Source organism: Lepidochelys kempii, chromosome 1 (genome assembly GCF_965140285.1).
Source record: "Lepidochelys kempii isolate rLepKem1 chromosome 1, rLepKem1.hap1, whole genome shotgun sequence".
In the NCBI taxonomy this organism is placed as follows: domain Eukaryota; kingdom Metazoa; phylum Chordata; order Testudines; family Cheloniidae; genus Lepidochelys; species Lepidochelys kempii.
In genome coordinates, this window is record NC_136380.1 from 216,249,865 (window position 1) to 216,267,416 (window position 17,552).

General features: G+C 45.3%; 1 protein-coding gene across 1 annotated transcript in view; it reads right to left on the reverse strand.

The window, feature by feature from the left end:
• The window catches only part of LOC140907283 (antigen WC1.1), a 47,518-nt gene extending 30,225 nt beyond the window's left edge, over positions 1–17,293 (reverse strand). Inside the window, exons 1-3 of the mRNA XM_073332873.2 lie at positions 17,236–17,293; positions 1,807–2,121; positions 1,042–1,353 (exon numbers count right to left, since the gene is read on the reverse strand). Coding sequence (XP_073188974.2) covers positions 1,042–1,353; positions 1,807–2,121; positions 17,236–17,293 — 685 coding nt within the window. The remainder of the gene's footprint in view (positions 1–1,041; positions 1,354–1,806; positions 2,122–17,235) is intronic.
• Positions 17,294–17,552: the final 259 nt, after the last annotated feature.

Below are 17,552 nucleotides of genomic sequence, written 5' to 3' on the forward strand. Positions count from 1 at the left end.
GTGACAGTCTGGGGCCCTGTTCTTAGGCTAAGGCCTTTGGCTAAGCAGCAGAGGCAGCCATAACCTGGGAAGCGAATGGTCACATCCTCACATTCCAAACTAGTCACATTGAAATAAGCTATTGGGCTGTTAGGCACTATCAGGACAGGATTGTATGCCTATCAGCTCCAGAGAAAGGGAAGTGCCTAGAAAATGTAAAAGGAAACTTAGTTTGATAGCATCCTGTCTGGCAAGAACTCACTTATCAATACTGGGATGTGAAATCCTCACTTCTGTATTGTCTTGTCATTATAGTTCCCACTTTGCTGTTGTTTGTCTGTATAATCTCTGTCTGGTTCTGTGATTGTTCCTGTCTGCTGTATAATTAATTTTGCTGGGTGTAAACTAATTAAGGTGGTGGGATATAATTGGTTACATAATCATGTTACAATATGTTAGGATTGGTTAGTTAAATTTTAGTAGAATGATTGGTTAAGGTATAGCTAAGAATATTACTATATAAATTAGGGGCAAACAGGAAGTAAGTTGGGATTCGGAAATAAGGAAAAGGAACTTGTATTTAAGCTTGCTGGAAGTTCACCCCAATAAACATCGAATTGTTTGCACCTTCGGACTTCGGGTATTGTTGCTCTCTGTTCATGTGAGAAGGACCAGGGAAGTGGGAGAGTGAAGGCATAAGCTCTCTAACACACAGCATGGATGAAATCTCTGTGTACAGGTTGCTTCTGCAACACCAACCTCAACCTGATGAAGGGCTGAGTCAGCCCTGCTGGGACTGAGGGAATCTGTGAATCACAAACCCCAGGTTTATAGCACAGAGCCATTCTCTCCGGTTCACTCTAGCCTAGTGCTAGGATCCACCTCGCCACCCCTCACTGCACCTGGAGGTGTCTCTGATCTGGGGAACTTAAACAAAGAGAGCAACACTCCGATACCCCTACTTACCTTGAGTACTGTAGTCAGTGGGACTACTCATGATGATCCTAAGCTGGGCAGTACATTGCACTGTAACTAACATATACACATCTATATTAAACTTACCTGAGCAAATAACACTGGCCGTGTCTCTGGGGGAGCAGGCTGGATTGCCCAGGGCCATGCGAGAACAATCCCACAGACAGGGTTCAGTCCCTTCACAATGAAAAGTGTCGCTCCATACGGTTCCGCTCCCTTCCCTGAAATGGGCTCCTCCCAGGATCGACTCAGCGTATCCACAGTTCAGCTGATGGCAGAGGACGTTGGCATCTTGCAAATCCCATTGGGAGGCACAGAGGCTTCCCCATGTGTCTCCATGTCGGATCTCCACTCTCCCGGAGCACTCGGTGCCGTTCACTAACCTGCCGCCCAGGCACCCTGAGCACAAGGGAAAGTGAGTGTCGAGGAGGTGCAGTGATCAGTGTTAATGGCCACGGCAGGGAGGGGAGTAGGGAACAGGAAGGGATTCTTGCTCATGATCAATGCTGGCAGTTACCCTGTGGGGGCTGTGGGACTATTCTACACCTGCACGTTCACAAACTGATACTCGATCCACATCTGTTAGTTCGAAGGCAGGACAAGGGACAAGAATTTGGCTCCCTTGGTACATTCCATACTCAAGGCACCACAAGCATTTCACTGAGGGATCAGTTCCAGCAGACTTGGCTGGTGCAGGGACAGGGCTCCAATTTATGGGCCAGTCCCCACCTGGTGTAAATCAGCATAGCCTCACTGAACCCAATGGAGCTTGGCTGATTGACACACTGTGAAGATCTGGCTGAGGATGTTCCCCAATCCCCAGTCCTTTTCTTTCCCATTGCAGCTGCTCACCTGAACACACCACGCTGGCTTCACTCTCAGGGGGACATTCAGTTGTGCCCAGCGCAGTTACAAGACAGTCCCTCAGGTGGGATTCATTCCTCTCACAGCCAAACTTGCCGTTCCAGACAGGCCCGTCTCCTGTGCCAAAGAGCTGCCCTGCTGGAATCGACAGGGCGAATCCACAGTCAAACTGCTGGCAGAGGGTGTGGGCAGCCTGTAAATCCCACTGGGAGTCACAGAGGGTTCCCCAGGCGCCTCCGTGGAGAAGCTCCACTCTCCCCGAACACCCTGTGCTGCCGTTTGCCAGCCTGTACCCGGCATACCCTGAGAAGAAGGAGAAGGGAGATCAGAAGAACATTTCTCTTGCACAATTGTATCCAAAGATGTGACGAAGGAGCCCCAGTGACCTGGGATAATTAACTAATAATTACTTCCCAGTTTACTGGGCACTTTGTAAATGAGGATGTTCAGATTTGATTATCAGGTTCTTTCAGTGCAGGCGTTATTGCTCATATCTGCCCTTTGTGGGAAGTCACACAGCACCCACCAAACTCCACCCTGGCATTTACTGCTCTGGGGACAGGGTCATGCCTGGGACAGATTGTCTTTGGCTGAGGCCAGTCTCTGCTTTGGTGGTTCCAGAGTGCTGGTCAGGAGTCTGGAGCGGCTGCCCCTAAGTTATCACACAAATGCCATGGGAAGAAACTGGGGTTCTCAAGGGTGCTGAGTCCTAGGTTACTGGAAGCTTACTGAATCAGAACAGTTGCACTCAGGGGTCTGACTGGGAATAGCATACACAGTGGTGATATTCTAGCTCAGTGACAGCTCTGCAACAGTTAAGGTTGAGACCAGCTTTCCTTCAAAGCTATTTTTTTCTAAGTGCTCTAATATCTGCTTGATTGATTGGATTGGATTGAAATACAGTATTTCACATAGAGCACAGGGTTGTATTAGTAATCCAAATGTGGGGCCATTTCACCAAGGGGTTTCCGAGATACAGCTCCCAGGAAGGAAAAAAACCAGCTTATATTAAAGTTGACAGATTCTGGCGTTTTATTTTTGCACACAGGTAGAGATCAAACCAAGGCTCAGATCATTGCACCAGGGTCTCAGACACTTGAGGGTTACCCCCAACAGAGGATATGGCATCCACCAGCCTTTGGGGGAAATCAAATTCAGATGTTATTTCAAAACGAGCCTGCTTCTCCAGTTAGGTGCTTGCGAAGGATTGTGCGCCTACACACACATCTAATGGACTACACTGAGCATGTGCAGTGCGAGAGGATAGCTGTCTGGAAACCTGACAATCCAGCATGAGATGTGGGTGGCTTTGAGGGTAAATTGTGGCCTTTACAGCTAGGCACCCCAACCCCGGCACTGTGAGCGCAACTCCAGCTCAGAAAAGAAATGTGATGTTAAAAAAGCAGGTTTATTGCTCCAATTGGTCTCTCTCATGGGGGATTTTGTTTGGTGTAAATATAATCTGAGTGCAGCAACATATTCAGAATGTGCTGAAATTGCTTTTGAAAAGAAAACAACTTCCAAATGTGAATGTTGACTGGGAAGGGTAGGGGGGATCAGGGGTGCAAGAGTAGATGGTAACAGGGGGAAATGTTTGGGTTTTCAGCCAGGGATGTGTTTATTATGGGGAGGGAGACAAATGGGAATTGGTGATAGGGGAGAGAAGAAGTTGCGGGGTGGGCTCAGGGAAGGGGGAGAGTGTAAGGATTGGGAGAAGAGGAAGGGAAAACACATGAGGGGTTGCAAACTAGGAAGGGTAGCAGAAAAAGTTGAGGGGTTGAAGTAAGGCACATCAGCCATGAATTCTCCCCTTCCGTGTGTGTGCTGCAATCTACGGGAGCCCTACCCCTTTGCAAGCCCCGGGAGCAACTATACAACCACCATTATCCCCATTCCATTCTAACAAAATGTACAGGACAAGGAGGAGCACTCAGGAATCACATAGCAACCTTGTGGCCCAGTGGAAAAACCACTGGACTGGGACTATCCCCAGCTTTGCCACTGGCTTGCTGTCTGACCTTGGGCAAGTCTGAGGTTCTGAGCCCCAGAAGGTGGTGAGAGGCAGACCAGCGGAAAGTCTCTGGGCAAAGATAAAAGCAAGGAAAAATAGTGGTGATGTAATGGTAGGGGCCTAGTATAGACCACCCAATCAGGAGAAGGAATGGATGAGGCATTTCTACAACAAACATAAATATTCAAAACACAAGACCTGACAGTAACAGGGGAGTTTATCTACCCAGACATCTGTTGGAAAAGTAATAAGGCAAAACATTAAATGTTCAATCAGTTCTTGGAATGTGTTGGGGAAAACTTTTTGTTCCATAAAAGTAGAGGAAGTAACCAGGAGGACCGACATTTGAGACTAGATTCTGACCAAGAGGGAGGAATTGTTAGTGAATCAGAAGGTGGAAGGCAACTTGGGTGAAAGTGACCATAAACGATAGTTGTCATGATTCTAAGGAAAGGAAGGAGTGAAAGAAACAGAATAAGTAAAAAGGACTTCGAAAACTCCAGACTTTAACAAACATAGTGAACGGATAGCTAAGTTCCCCTGGGAAGAAAATCTTAGAGAAAAAAGGAAGTCAGGAGACCTGACAGTATCTGAATATTAAAGACACAACTGCAGAGTATCCTGATGTGAAGGAAAAACAGAAAGAATCGTAAGAGAACATTATGGCTCCACAGGAGCTCTTTAAGGACTGAAAATCAAAAAGGAATCGTACCGAACGTGGAAATGTGAAACACTTGCTAAGGATGAGCACAAAACCACAGCACCAGCATGTCGGGACTAAATCAGAGAGGCTAAAGCACAATATGAGTTACACCCAGCAAGGGACATAAAAAGATAATACTAATAAGAAGTTCTCTAAATACATTAGGGGGTAAGAGAAAGATGAAGTAAAGTACAGGTCCTCTACTTAGTTTAAAGAAGAGCTAATAAGGGGTGATATCAAGAAGGCTGAGGTGTTTAATTTCTATTTTGCTTTAACCTTTACTAAATAGGTTAATGGTGAGCAGATACTCAACACAATTAATATTAACAATGAGGGGGAAGGAATGCAAACCTCACAGAAATTAAGTCGACTGTCCCCACAGATACACTACACACACACTAGCCTGTTAGCCTGTAGCCCTGTATTTGACATTCCTGCCTGTACCCCACAATTGGACAGCACTGGAGTCAGTCATTTTGTATGTTCAACCACTGCCAGCTGAAACCCAAACATCACATAGCTAATAATAGTTTAATGACCCTGAGAGGCAAGGCCAAATAGCTCCATGCTTGCAGTTTTTCTAATCAAAATGGAAGAATACAATAAAAAATAAACGTACGGTAAGCAGGTGCCTCTAACATGTAAGCTTTATCATTGTTATAACCAGGAATATTTTGCTAATAAAATAATGAATTGTTATTGGCTGTTGCTGGGGAAATTATTAGCCCATTAGAGGCTATTATGAGCTGTGTGCTTTATCCAAAGAAAATTTACAAAAAAATTATTTAGAAAGTGTGCTTTGGAGCAGTCTGGGGAAGCTTTCCTTTTGGCAAGGATTTTACACCTAAGTTCCCCAATAGTAAGATGGAAGGAGGGGGCCCCCAGTAGCTTGGCTGTTAATTTCTTGAGACCATTTCAGACTTTTTAGATAACTGTAAATATTTGGAATGCTCTGCACCCTACTGCTACAGCATACATAGTGATCCCACGCTTGAAACCCAATAAAGTAGTTTTAGGTAAAGCACTCTGGTTTGTATCAATCATTTATCAGACAGAGGAGTTATGGCCATATTATTTTTTTCTTGAAGAAAACCAGTTAAATTACCACTGATTTGGGTTCTAAAACCCCTGGGTAGCAAGCCCAGCTGAGGACACACTCTTTACCTTAACACACAGCATGGAGCTGATTTATGGTAAAACCACGAATAAGTTTATTAATAAAGAACATAGATTTAAATGATACTAAGCAGAGATAACAGAAGCAGAAAATGCTTACAAACAAAACAAAATACAACACTTTCTAGTGTCTAAGACTTTACTTTAGCAAACTATGATCTTTGCCTCAACAGCTTTCTCACATCAAACTGCCAGCATCTCCAAGCCTTCCGGCAGGAGGATCCAACATTCACGGAATTGGAGGGTGCTGTCCTCTTTGCCCACTAAAGGATGGGTAACTAACGAGTTTTCTCCCCTTCTTTGTATACTCTAGTAACCTTTTGAAATGTTTCTCTAAAGTGCCTCCCCAGATAAATTTCTTCTCCTTTGCTATTTGACGCTTCCTAGTGACTTCCCATCATCCTCTTGGCTCATATGAAACATAATTTCCACTGTCTCTGGCCTCACCTTGCTCAGTTTACATTGGAGACACAGGCAAACAGGTAAAACAACATCCCTTTGTCTGGGACAAACTTGTTTCTCAAGTCTGTCCCCAAAACATATTTTAGGAGCATCTTTCCATCACACAGAGATAACTCTACTCGCCATCTGTATATGCCTCACACAACGATATCCATAACCAGCATGTCTCCAGTTTTTGTATGATATCTTACCCAAGTGAGCTGTAGCTCACGAAAGCTTATGCTCAAATAAATTGGTTAGTCTCTAAGGTGCCACAAGTCCTCCTTTTCTTTTTACCCAGTACACTGTTATAGTACAATAATACTGTATACAAACAGTTGTTTCAACTGCTTATTCTTTGGGTTTCAGGCCCCTTGTTCTCCCCTTGGGGTGATTGTCACACAAAGATACTTAAGGATCTAGCTGAAGCATTGGTGGAACCGTCAGCCATGATACACAGACAGCTGCAGCGGCACAGGAGCCAGCAAACAGAGGGGTAAACAGGGGAGTTTGAAAGGGGAGTTTCTCTTGTGGTGTTTGTTGGGGGTTTGTTTTTGCTGTGGGGGGTGGTGTTTTGGTGTGGTTTGTGTTTCCCAGATTAACAGGATTTAGGTGGGAAGGCTATGAGAGATACAGAGGCAGCAGTGGGAGTGACCCATGTCGTGGAGGACACAACGAAGATGACTGGATGTGGAAGCTGCGGTATGTACATGATCCTGGAGGGGTACCTGGTAAGAGTTTTGTCGGCATGAAATGCCGTCTGATAGAGCTGATGGAGGAAAAGATCCGAGGTTTGGAGATGGAGGTGGAAAGTCTGGTTGAGTTTAGAAAGGGGTTCGAGCAGATTATGGAGCAAAGACATGAGATATCTGAAGGGAAAAGCTCAGACTTGCAGATGGAAGCAGGACTGAGGAATTCTGAGGGGAGACTGCTGAGGAAAGTGGTCAGTGGAAGCATGTGACTAAAAGAACCAGGCAGAGGAAAAGACGGGCTAGTGAAGGAGAAATAGAGCTCAAGAACAGGTTTGTGGAGTTGGAAAATGAAGAAGGGGCTCAGCAGGTAGTCACTGAAGGTAGAAGGGCAAGGAAGAAGAGAAGAGCAGCTAGTCCTATAGAAAACGGGGAAGAGTCAATGGAGACTACACCAACTATGAGCCCCAGGAGGATACGGGATAGATTGCAGAGGATTGCAAGGGAGAATAGGAATGGAGAGAACTTGCAGCCAAAGGGAACAGGGGATAGACTGGAGAATAGCATCGTCACCAGGAAAAGGCAGATCTATTTGAGCGGGGACTCTTTACTGAGAAGAATGGACAGGCCTGTAACCAGAGCTGATCCAGAGAATAGAAGGGTGTGCTGTCTTCCAGGTGCTAACATACGGTATGTAGACCTGAAGTTGAAAAGGATCCTAAAGGGAGCAGGAAAGAAGCCCCTAATTATCCTTCATGTGGGAACAAATGTTACGGCTAGATTCTCGCCGGAAAGTATTAAGGGAGACTATGCTAGGCTGGGGAAGACGCTGAAGGAAATCGAGGCTCAGGTGATCTTTAGTGGGATTCTGCCTGTTCCTAGAGAAGGGCAACAAAGGGGTGACAAGATTATGACTATCAACAGATGGCTTAGGCAGTGGTGCTATAAGGAGGGCTTTGGAATGTATGGCCACTGGGAGGCATTCATGGACAGAGGACAGTTCTCTCGGGATGGACTTCACCTGAGTAGGGAAGGAAATAGACTTCTAGGATGGAGACTGGCACAACTGATTAAGAGAGCTTTAAACTAGGAATCTGGGGGAGATGGTTGGGAGATGTCCAGATAATCTCCACGCTGGATTTTAGCATTGAGAGGGAAGAAAACGAAGTAAGAAAGGATACAGCCGTGGGTAGGAGAATGTATATAAGGAGGAAGGGCAGTGTGGATACCAGTCTAATAGGTTATACTGGCTGTAGAATGACCGTGCCTAATTGGGTACAGAATGTGAGTGAGGCCAAACAGAAAAAATGAAGATGTTTGTACACCAATGTGAGGAGCCTAGGTAACAAAATGGAGGAACTAGAGCTACTGGAGCAGGAAGTGAAACCAGATATTATAAGGATAATAGAAACATGGTGGGATAGTAGTCATGACTGAACTATGGGTATTGAAGGGTATGTGCTGTTTAGGAAAGACAGAAATAAAGGCAAAGGTGGTGGAGTAGCATTGTATATCAATGATGAGGTAGACTATAAAGAAATAAGAAGCGATGGAATGGATAAGACAGAGTCCGTCTGGGCAAAAATTACATTGGGGAAGAAAACTATTAGAGCCTCTCCTGGGATAGTGCTTGGGGTGTGCTATAGACCGCCGGGATCTAATTTGGATATGGATAGAGCCCTCTTTAATGTTTTTAATCAAGTAAATACTAATGGAAACTGCGTGATCATGGGAGACTTTAACTTCCCAGATATAGACTGGAGCACAAGTGCTAGTAATAATAATAGGGCTCAGATTTTCCTAGATGCGATAGCTGATGGATTCCTTCATCAAGTAGTTGCTGCACCGACTAGAGGGGATGCCATTTTAGATTTGGTTTTGGTGAGTAGTGAGGACATCATAGAAGTAATGGTTGTAGGGGACAACCTTGGTTCAAGTGATCATGAGCTAATTCAGTTCAAACTGAACAGAAGGATTAACAAAAATAAATCTGCAACTAGGGTTTTTGATTTCAAAAGGGCTGACTTTCAAAAATTAAGGAAATTAGTTAGGGAAGTGGATTGGACTGAAGAACGTATGGATCTAAAGGCAGAGGAGGCCTGGGATTACTTTAAATCAAAACTGCAGAAGCTATCGGAAGCCTGCATCCCAAGAAAGGGGAAAAAATTCATAGGCAGGAGTTGTAGACCAAGCTGGATGAGCAAGCATCTCAGAGAGGTGATTAAGAAAAAGCAGAAAGCCTACAGGGAGTGGAAGATGGGAGGGATCAGCAAGGAAAGCTACCTTATTGAGGTCAGAACATGTAGGGATAAAGTGAGACAGGCAAAAAGTCAAGTAGAGTTGGACTTTGCAAAGGGAATTAAAACCAATAGTAAAAGGTTCTATAGCCATATAAATAAGAAGAAAACAAAGAAAGAAGAAGTGGGACTGCTAAACACTGAGGATGGAGTGGAGGTGAAGGATAATCTAGGCATGGCCCAATATCTAAACGAATACTTTGTCTAAGTCTTTAATAAGGCTAAAGAAGATCTTAGGGATAATGGTAGCATGACAAATGGGAATGAGGACATGGAGGTAGATATTACCATATCTGAGGTAGAAGCAAAACTCGAACAGCTTAATAGGACTGAATCGGAGGGCCCAGATAATCTGCATCCAAGAATATTGAAGGAATTGGCACATGAAATTGCAAGCCCATTAGCAAAATTTTTTAATGAATCTGTAAACTCAGGGGTTGTACCGTAAAAAAAAAAAAAAGTGATGCAGGTAACTACAGGCCTATTAGTTTGACATCTGTAGTATGCAAGGTCTTGGAAAAAATTTTGAAGGAGAAAGTAGTTAAGGACATTGAGGTCAATGGTAATGGGACAAAATACAACACGGTTTTACAAAAGGGAGATCGTGCCAAACCAACCTGATCTCCTTCTTTGAGAAAGTAACAGATTTTTTAGACAAAGGAAACACAGTGGATCTAATTTACCTAGATTTCAGTAAGGCGTTTGATACTGTGCCACATGGGGAATTATTAGTTAAATTGGAAAAGATGGGGATCAATATGAAAATTAAAAGGCGGGTAAGGAAATGGTTAACTGGGAGACTACAGCGGGTCCAACTGAAAGGTGAACTGTCAGGCTGGAGGGAAGTTACCAGTGGAGTTCCTCAGGGATCAGTTTTGGGACCAATTTTATTTAATCTTTTTATTCCTGACCTCGGCACAAAAAGTGGGAGTGTCCTAATAAAGTTTGCGGATGATACAAAGCTGAGAGGTATTACCAATTTAGAGAGAGACCGGGATATCATACAGGAAGGTTTGGATGACCTTGTAAATTGGAGTAATAGTAATAGGATGAAATTTAATAGTGAGAAGTGTAAGGTTATGCATTTAGGGATTAATAACAAGAATTTTAGTTATAAGCTGGGGACGCATCCATTAGAAGTAACGGAGGAGGAGAAGGACCTTGGAGTATCGGTTGATCATAGGATGACTATGAGCCGCCAATGTGATATGGCCGTGAAAAAAGCTAATGCGGTCTTGGGATGCATCAGGCGAGGTATTTCCAGTAGAGAAAAGGAGGTTTTAGTACCGTTATACAAGGCAGTGGTGAGACCTCACCTGGAATACTGTGTGCAGTTCTGGTCTCCCATGTTTAAGAAGGATGAATTCAAACTGGAACAGGTACAGAGAAGGGCTACTAGGATGATCCGAGGAATGGAAAACCTGTCCTATGAAAGGAGACTCAAGGAGCTTGGCTTTTTTAGCCTAACTAAAAGAAGGTTGATGGGAGCTATGATTGCTGTCTATAAATATATCAGAGGGATAAATACCAGAGAGGGAGATGAATTATTTAAGCTCAGTACTAATGTGGACACAAGAACAAATGGATATAAACTGGTCATTGGGAAGTTTAGACTTGAAATTAGATGAAGGTTTCTAACCATCAGAGGAGTGAAGTTTTGGAATAACCTTCCAAGGGAAGCAGTGGGGGCAAAAGACCTATCTGGCTTTAAGATTAAACTCGATAAGTTTATGGAGGAGATGGTATGATGGAATAACATGATTTTGGCAATTAATTGATCTTTAAATATTCATGGTAAATAGGCCCATTGGCCTGTGATGGAATGTTAGATGGGGTGGGATCTGAGTTACCACTGAGAATTCTTTCCTGGGTATCTGGCTGGTGAATCTTGCCCATATGCTCAGGGTTTAGCTGATCCCCATATTTGGGGTCAGGGAGGAATTTTCCTCCAGGGCAGACTGGAAGAGGCCCTGGAGGTTTTTCGCCTTCCTCTGTAGCATGGGGCACAGGTCACTTGCTGGAGGATTCTCTGCTCCTTGAAGTCTTTAAACCACGATTTGAGGACTTCAATAGCTCAGACATAGGTGAGAGGTTTATTGCAGGAATGGGTGGGTGAGATTCTGTGGCCTGCGTTGTGCAGGAGGTCAGACTAGATGATCATAATGGTCCCTTCTGACCTTAATATCTATGAATCTTTGAGAACTCATCTAGGACAGGTGACGTCCCAGAGGACTGGAGAAGGGCAAATACCTATCTATAAAGACTGGAATAAAGAGGATCCTGTCAGTTTAACATCAATACCCAAAAGATACTGGAACAAATTATTAAACAATCAATTTATAAGCACCTACAGTATAATAGAGTTGTAAGGAAGAGCCAGCATGGATTTGTCAAAAACAAATTATGCCATGCCAACCTAATTTCCTTCTTTCACGGGCTTACTGGCCTCCTGGTTAGGGCTGAAGTAGCAGACGGGAGATATCTTGATTTTAGTTAGGCTTTTGATATAGTGGCACACGGCATTCTCATAAACAAATCTGAGAAATGTGGTCTAGATGAAATTACTCTAAGGTGGGTGCACAACTGGTTGAATAACCGTACTCAAACAGTAGTCATCAGTGGTTTGCTGTCAAACTGGGAACGTGTATCTAGTGGGTTGCCATGGGGTAAGTCCTGGGTCTGGTACTATTCAATATTTTCATTAATGACTTGGATAATGGAATGGAAAGAATGCTTATAAAATGTGCAAGTGACCCAAGCTGAGAGGGATCAAAAGCACTTGGAGGACAGGATTAGAATTCAATATGACTTTGACAAGTTGCAGAGCAGGTTTGAAAACAAGATGAAATTCAGTAAAGAAAAGGGCAAAGTACTACACTTAGGAATGGAAAGTCAAATGCACAACTTCAAAAGGGGGAATAACTGTACTTGGTGGTAGTACTGCTGAAATAGATCTGGGGTAACTGTAGATCACAAATTGAATACGATTTAACAGTGTGATGCAATTTTGAAAATGCCAGTATCATTCTGGTGTGTATTAACAGGAATGTCCTATGTAAGACAGAGGATGTAACTGTCCTGATCTAGGGGGCACTGGTGAGGCCTCAGCTGGAGTGCTGTGTCCAATTCTGGGTGCCACACTTCAGAAAAGATATTGAAAAAATTGGAGATGGTCCAGAGGAGAGCAACAAAAATGATAAAAGGTTTAGAAAACCTGACCTATGAGGAGAAGTTAAAAAAACTTGGCATGTTTAGTCTTCAGAAAAGAAGACTTGGGGGGACATGATATCAGTTTTCAAATATACTAAGTGCTGTTACACAGAGAACCAGGGTGATTTTTTCTTCCTGTCCACTGAAGGTAGGACAAAAAGTAATGGTCTCAACCTGCAGCAAGGGAGATTTATGTTAGATATTAGGAGAAACATCCTAACTGGAAGGGTATTTTCGGTTCGTTCTAGAACAGGCTGCCAAGGGAGGTTGTAGAATCCACATCACTGGAGGTTTTTAAGAACAGGATGGATACACTTCTGGCTAGATTGAACTGGTCCTGGCCCAGTGCAGGGGGCTGGACTTGATAACCTCTCCAGGTCTCTTCCAGCCCCACATTTCTATGATTCTTTGAAGATACTTCACTGCTCTCTGCTTCAGTTTCCCATCTGTGAAATGTGGATTATGATGTAAGTACTTTGAGAGCTACTCATGATAAGCTCTATAGAAAAACTGGGTCTTTAGATTATTAGTCACAGCTGCAAACCTAGGTGAGAACTACAACTGTTGAGAAAAACCATTGACTCCTACCAACAAACATTTCTCTTTCAGTTTAAAAACCTAGGAAATTAAATGGCAAAAATCTTTGTTAATGCAGAGTTAATGCACACACACTCCCACTCTGCCTATTCACTGTCATAGTCAGGCACTATCTGCACTTTCCCTATGCTCAAACACTGAGCCTGCCCCCCGAGAGCATTCCACACTTGCAAAATATAACAACCACCCTTTTACCACCCATTGACACATCAACACAAGATATCACCTAAACATATACTTTCCCCCACCCATCATTAAATCCACACCCAGCTCTCATGTCCCAACTCACTACTGACAGTACCCATGGCAAGATGAACCCAGTGCCCTGCTCCTGACACAGCCTACACAAATGATGCCGACTGCAACCTCAAGGTCCATGTGCACATCTTTCCTTTGATAACACACAAGCGAGCACTCAAGCCCAGATCTCCTCGTATCACATTCACAGCTCTCTGATGCTCCTCAAACTAATCCCCAGATCTCCTCATATTACAACCACAGCTCTCCAAAGCTGCTCCAGTGTATTCCTCCACCATTCAGTACAGCCACACCTAATGCAGTGACTGCAGCTGGAGAGCAGATACGCTCCGTGGTTATTGCCAGCTCCAGGAGGATCCCTTGGTGAAGATCCCTTTGGGGGTTGGACTAGATGACCTTCTGGGGTCCCTTCCAACCCTGATATTCTATGATTCTAAGAGCTGCTTGGGGCTTCAATTGGTGGCACTGAAACAGAAACTCTAAGAATTGTGAACTGCCTCAGTCAACTCAACAGTGCTCAAGCTGGGGCTTTCTGATGACAGTCACCAATGTTTGCTTTTTGAATTATCTCCCTGCCCAAAGTTGTAGAGCTGTTCTGAGATTGTGGGTAAAATTGGGGATTCAGAGCAGACTTTGAGTAGAATTAAATGGTAAAAAACCATCATTAATGCAGAGTTAAGGTTGCCCAATGATACCCTGGGTGCCTTCAGAATGTTGATCTCAGCAGGGGAGGGTCCCCCAAGTACAGGACACAATCTCACAAGGTGTTGAGGAGATCCTGTGAGAGGCTGAGCACCCTCAGCTGCCACTCCTGGATCAGACCCAAAGTGAGTCAAACACACCAATGAAGGGATAAAGGAGGGAGAGGTGAAAGCTCTATTATCACTAGAAGCTCACACCAAGAAATTTGAAGGAATGAGCACCATGGGGCTGAGGTCTCCCTCTCTCCCCCCCATGAGCCATATACTACCTGGCTGGTTTTTGAGTAGCCTGACTAGTTTTTCTTTAGGCTTGCCAGTAGCTGGTCCAAAGGTGTTATTGGTTGGGGGACGGGGAGGGGTTGGTGTTGCCAGGATTTCTAAGCTGTGCACAAATGCGCCTGGGCATGCAGCGATCTCGGAACTCCAGCTATGCGTGTCACAGCTGGAAACACACAATGGCCTCCCGCCTGGCACATTCATCCTGAGCTGCATGGGTGCAGTGGGCCAAGGCAGGCACCAGTCAATGGGAGAGCAGTGCCACACTCCCAACCACAAATCCCACCAAACTTGTCTTCACTTTCTGAGCACTGAGCTCCTCCCCATGTTTGCCCCCAACCCTGGGACTCGGTCCTGCCCACAGACCAGCCTCGCCTCTTCTGGGACCTGGCCCTGTCCACAGACCAGCCACACCTCCCCTGGGATGTGGGCCTGCCCACAGACAGGCCAGTTTTTCTGTGCCTTAGAGGTGGCAACCCCACCCTATACAGAAAGGCAGCCCATCTCCAATCCTGGCTTCTCCTGTCCAGGACTTCAAATTTCAGGAAAAAGACCTCTCTGTTTTCCATTTCCCCCAGCCCATCCTAACACCCAACCTGGCAGTATGACCACGGCCAGTGAGCCAGCCAGATCTCCTCATGGACACATGGACAGGCTATCCAGCTGGCTGCCGTGGACTGGGCTTTCGGCCAGTGGTGTGTTCCACAGGCAGGCTAGTGGGCAGTGCAGATCCTGTCCAGGCTCTGCTGTTAGCGGTGATGTTGGGAAAGGCACCTCGCTAGCTCGCCCCACCCTTCTTTTAGCTCGTCCATTTAGGTTTGTGTCCTGACAAGACCCTGGCCCTGACAAGAAGGTGACCTTTGTTACCCATATAAGAAGATCCCAGGTCTGTCACTCTGTCTGTTAGTCACTCTGAAGCCTAGGATGTGTGCTGAGTCAGCATGAAATGTTGGGACAAGCTACAAGCCTGCGGGGAGCAGGGAACAGGGAGGGGAGGGGCAGGAGGCAGATTTAGGGGTTTTGAACAGAATGGCACGGAGAAGGATTTGGGGCAGGAAAAAGGCTGGGGGGCAGAGGGACGTGGGGGGCAGAGGGCAGCTGGAGGTGAAGGTGGACGGGAGGTTGAGAGGGATGTAGGGGGATGCGAAGTTCAGGGAGGCTGAGGGGGCTGCAGAAGACAGCAATGGGGGTGAGAGATGAAGGGGATTAGGTGGCAGATCACCAGCCTCGGGTTGGTCGTGGAGGTGGGGTGTCCCCTCCAAGCAGCCAGGGGAAGGCAGTCTTGCCGTGTTTCCAGATCTCACAAGCTGATTGGGAGTCATGGGATTTTGCTGCCTACAAAAAATCAGAGGAGCTGCTGTGATGACACAAGAAGCTCCTCTAATACTCCAGTTTTCAGGGCTGGACCAAGCTCTGTACGAGAGCTTCAGGGCTGAGGACACAGACCTGCCCTGCCACTGAGCCCTGCCTTCATGTATATCCCTAGAGCAGAGAGAGGGTCCTGGGGCAGCAAGAGGCAAGGGAGGGTGAAGCTGGTAAACTGTTCCAGTTGGGAACCAGGCAGAAGACAAACCTGCTTGGCCCAGGAGGCGGGGGAGTGGGGAGTCAGGGAAGTGATGTAGCTGGGTTCTAGGTGGTGTCCCAGGGCAGCAGGAGGTAGGGAAGTCTTGCGATGAGTGAAGAGGGAATGAAGGGCAGTTCCCCCATCTCAGGGGTGAGAAGAGGGCAAGTGCAGTCTCCAGCTGAGCAGCCAGGGAGAGGGGTGTTTTGTGTGTGCATTACAAGGTTGACTTTCCAACCTGAAATTATGACACACTCACACTGGCAGGGGAATAGAGGGCAGTTAAAAAGCCCAAAGATAGACTAGGATGACAACTTATTTTAGCAATAAATACAGTATTGGTACAGTGATAGACTCAGTTTGGTGAAAGGCACCTTGGTAATAAGTAAGTCTCATTTTCAAATCAGAGAGAGCTGTCAGGTGTTCAAGTTGTCAAGCACTTGTCTTTCAATTAATGTCTGCTTCAGAATGAAAATGGCTGCATGCTTTCAACAAAAATGAAATGGGTGGTTCACAATTCTGTGTAAACATTAACTGTCCTAAGTAATTTAAAAAACAACTGGGAGGGAGGTGTATATATCTGAGACAGATGATATGAGAAAAAGCAGTGACGTGCGTACATTGCAATTTGACAATGTACATGTTTTGCTTTCATATTCTTTCTATGTTTTTTGCTTAATATTTTCTTCCAGCAGTCACTGTTGCTTCACAGGACTTTACAAATTACACCCGTGCAATAGCACAGGCTTCCAGCTAGTCTCTAATAAGCAGATCTGCATGAATGGGTGGCACAACGCCAACCCCTGTTGCAGGGCAATAACATAAAAGTGGCCACAACTGCTCCAATTCCATCAAGAAAGTTTTAAAATAATAAAACCTGGCCCGTATATAGTACTATGTATTTAAGTGCCTGAAAGCACTTTGCAAACACAAGTGAAGTTAAGCCTCACAGCCACTCTCTGAGGTAGGAAATTAACTTGTTTCACAAATGGGGAAACTGAGGCACAAGGCATTATTGAATACAGAACCAGAACTGGAAATAAAACCCCTGTTTCCCGGTGTCTGGTTCTGTGCTCTGACCACTAGACCTTTCCCCTTCCCCTTACAGATGTATCTGAGTAGGGAGGAGAGTGCTCAGCAGTGGAGAACATGCATCCCTAGTAGAGGAAAAGGGAAATCAGAGCTCTTCTGGGACCCTATCCTTGTATCAGGAGAAAGGTAAATAGAACTGTCCCCATTTACTGGAGACAATTGAAATAGAGAGGAATATGAGAGAGATAATGGGGTTTCCCACTATGTCTTCTTGGCTCCCCCTGGGTGGGGGGAAAGTGGAACCATCCTTTGTAGCAGACAGGAATCCTTTGGAGCAACTTGGAAACACGCAAAATTTTCTGGGATGTGGGTTCACGTGAGGGATATTGGAAGTGGGAGAAAAGAGACTGAGTGACTCAGCTGTAGGGTCTACAGTGTTAGTGGTTCACCAGTTTGAATTCTTACCTGAGCACAATACGCCGACATCATTTGCGTGGGAGCATGTGTGGTTGGGACGGGACATCCTGGGACATTTCTGAAGGAGAGACTCATTCCCCACACACTGAAACTCTTCCTTCCAGATCAGATCATGTCCTTCTCCGAAGTGAGCTGTTCCCAAGGTGGCTACAGCCTGTCCACACCCTAATTCATTGCAGATAACATAAGCGGTGTTGAAATCCAAGTGTGAATCACAGACTGTCTCCCACATTTTTCCATGTTTGACTTCAACACGTCCTGAGCAGTCAGTGTCCCCTCCAATCAGACGGACCTCGATGAGACCT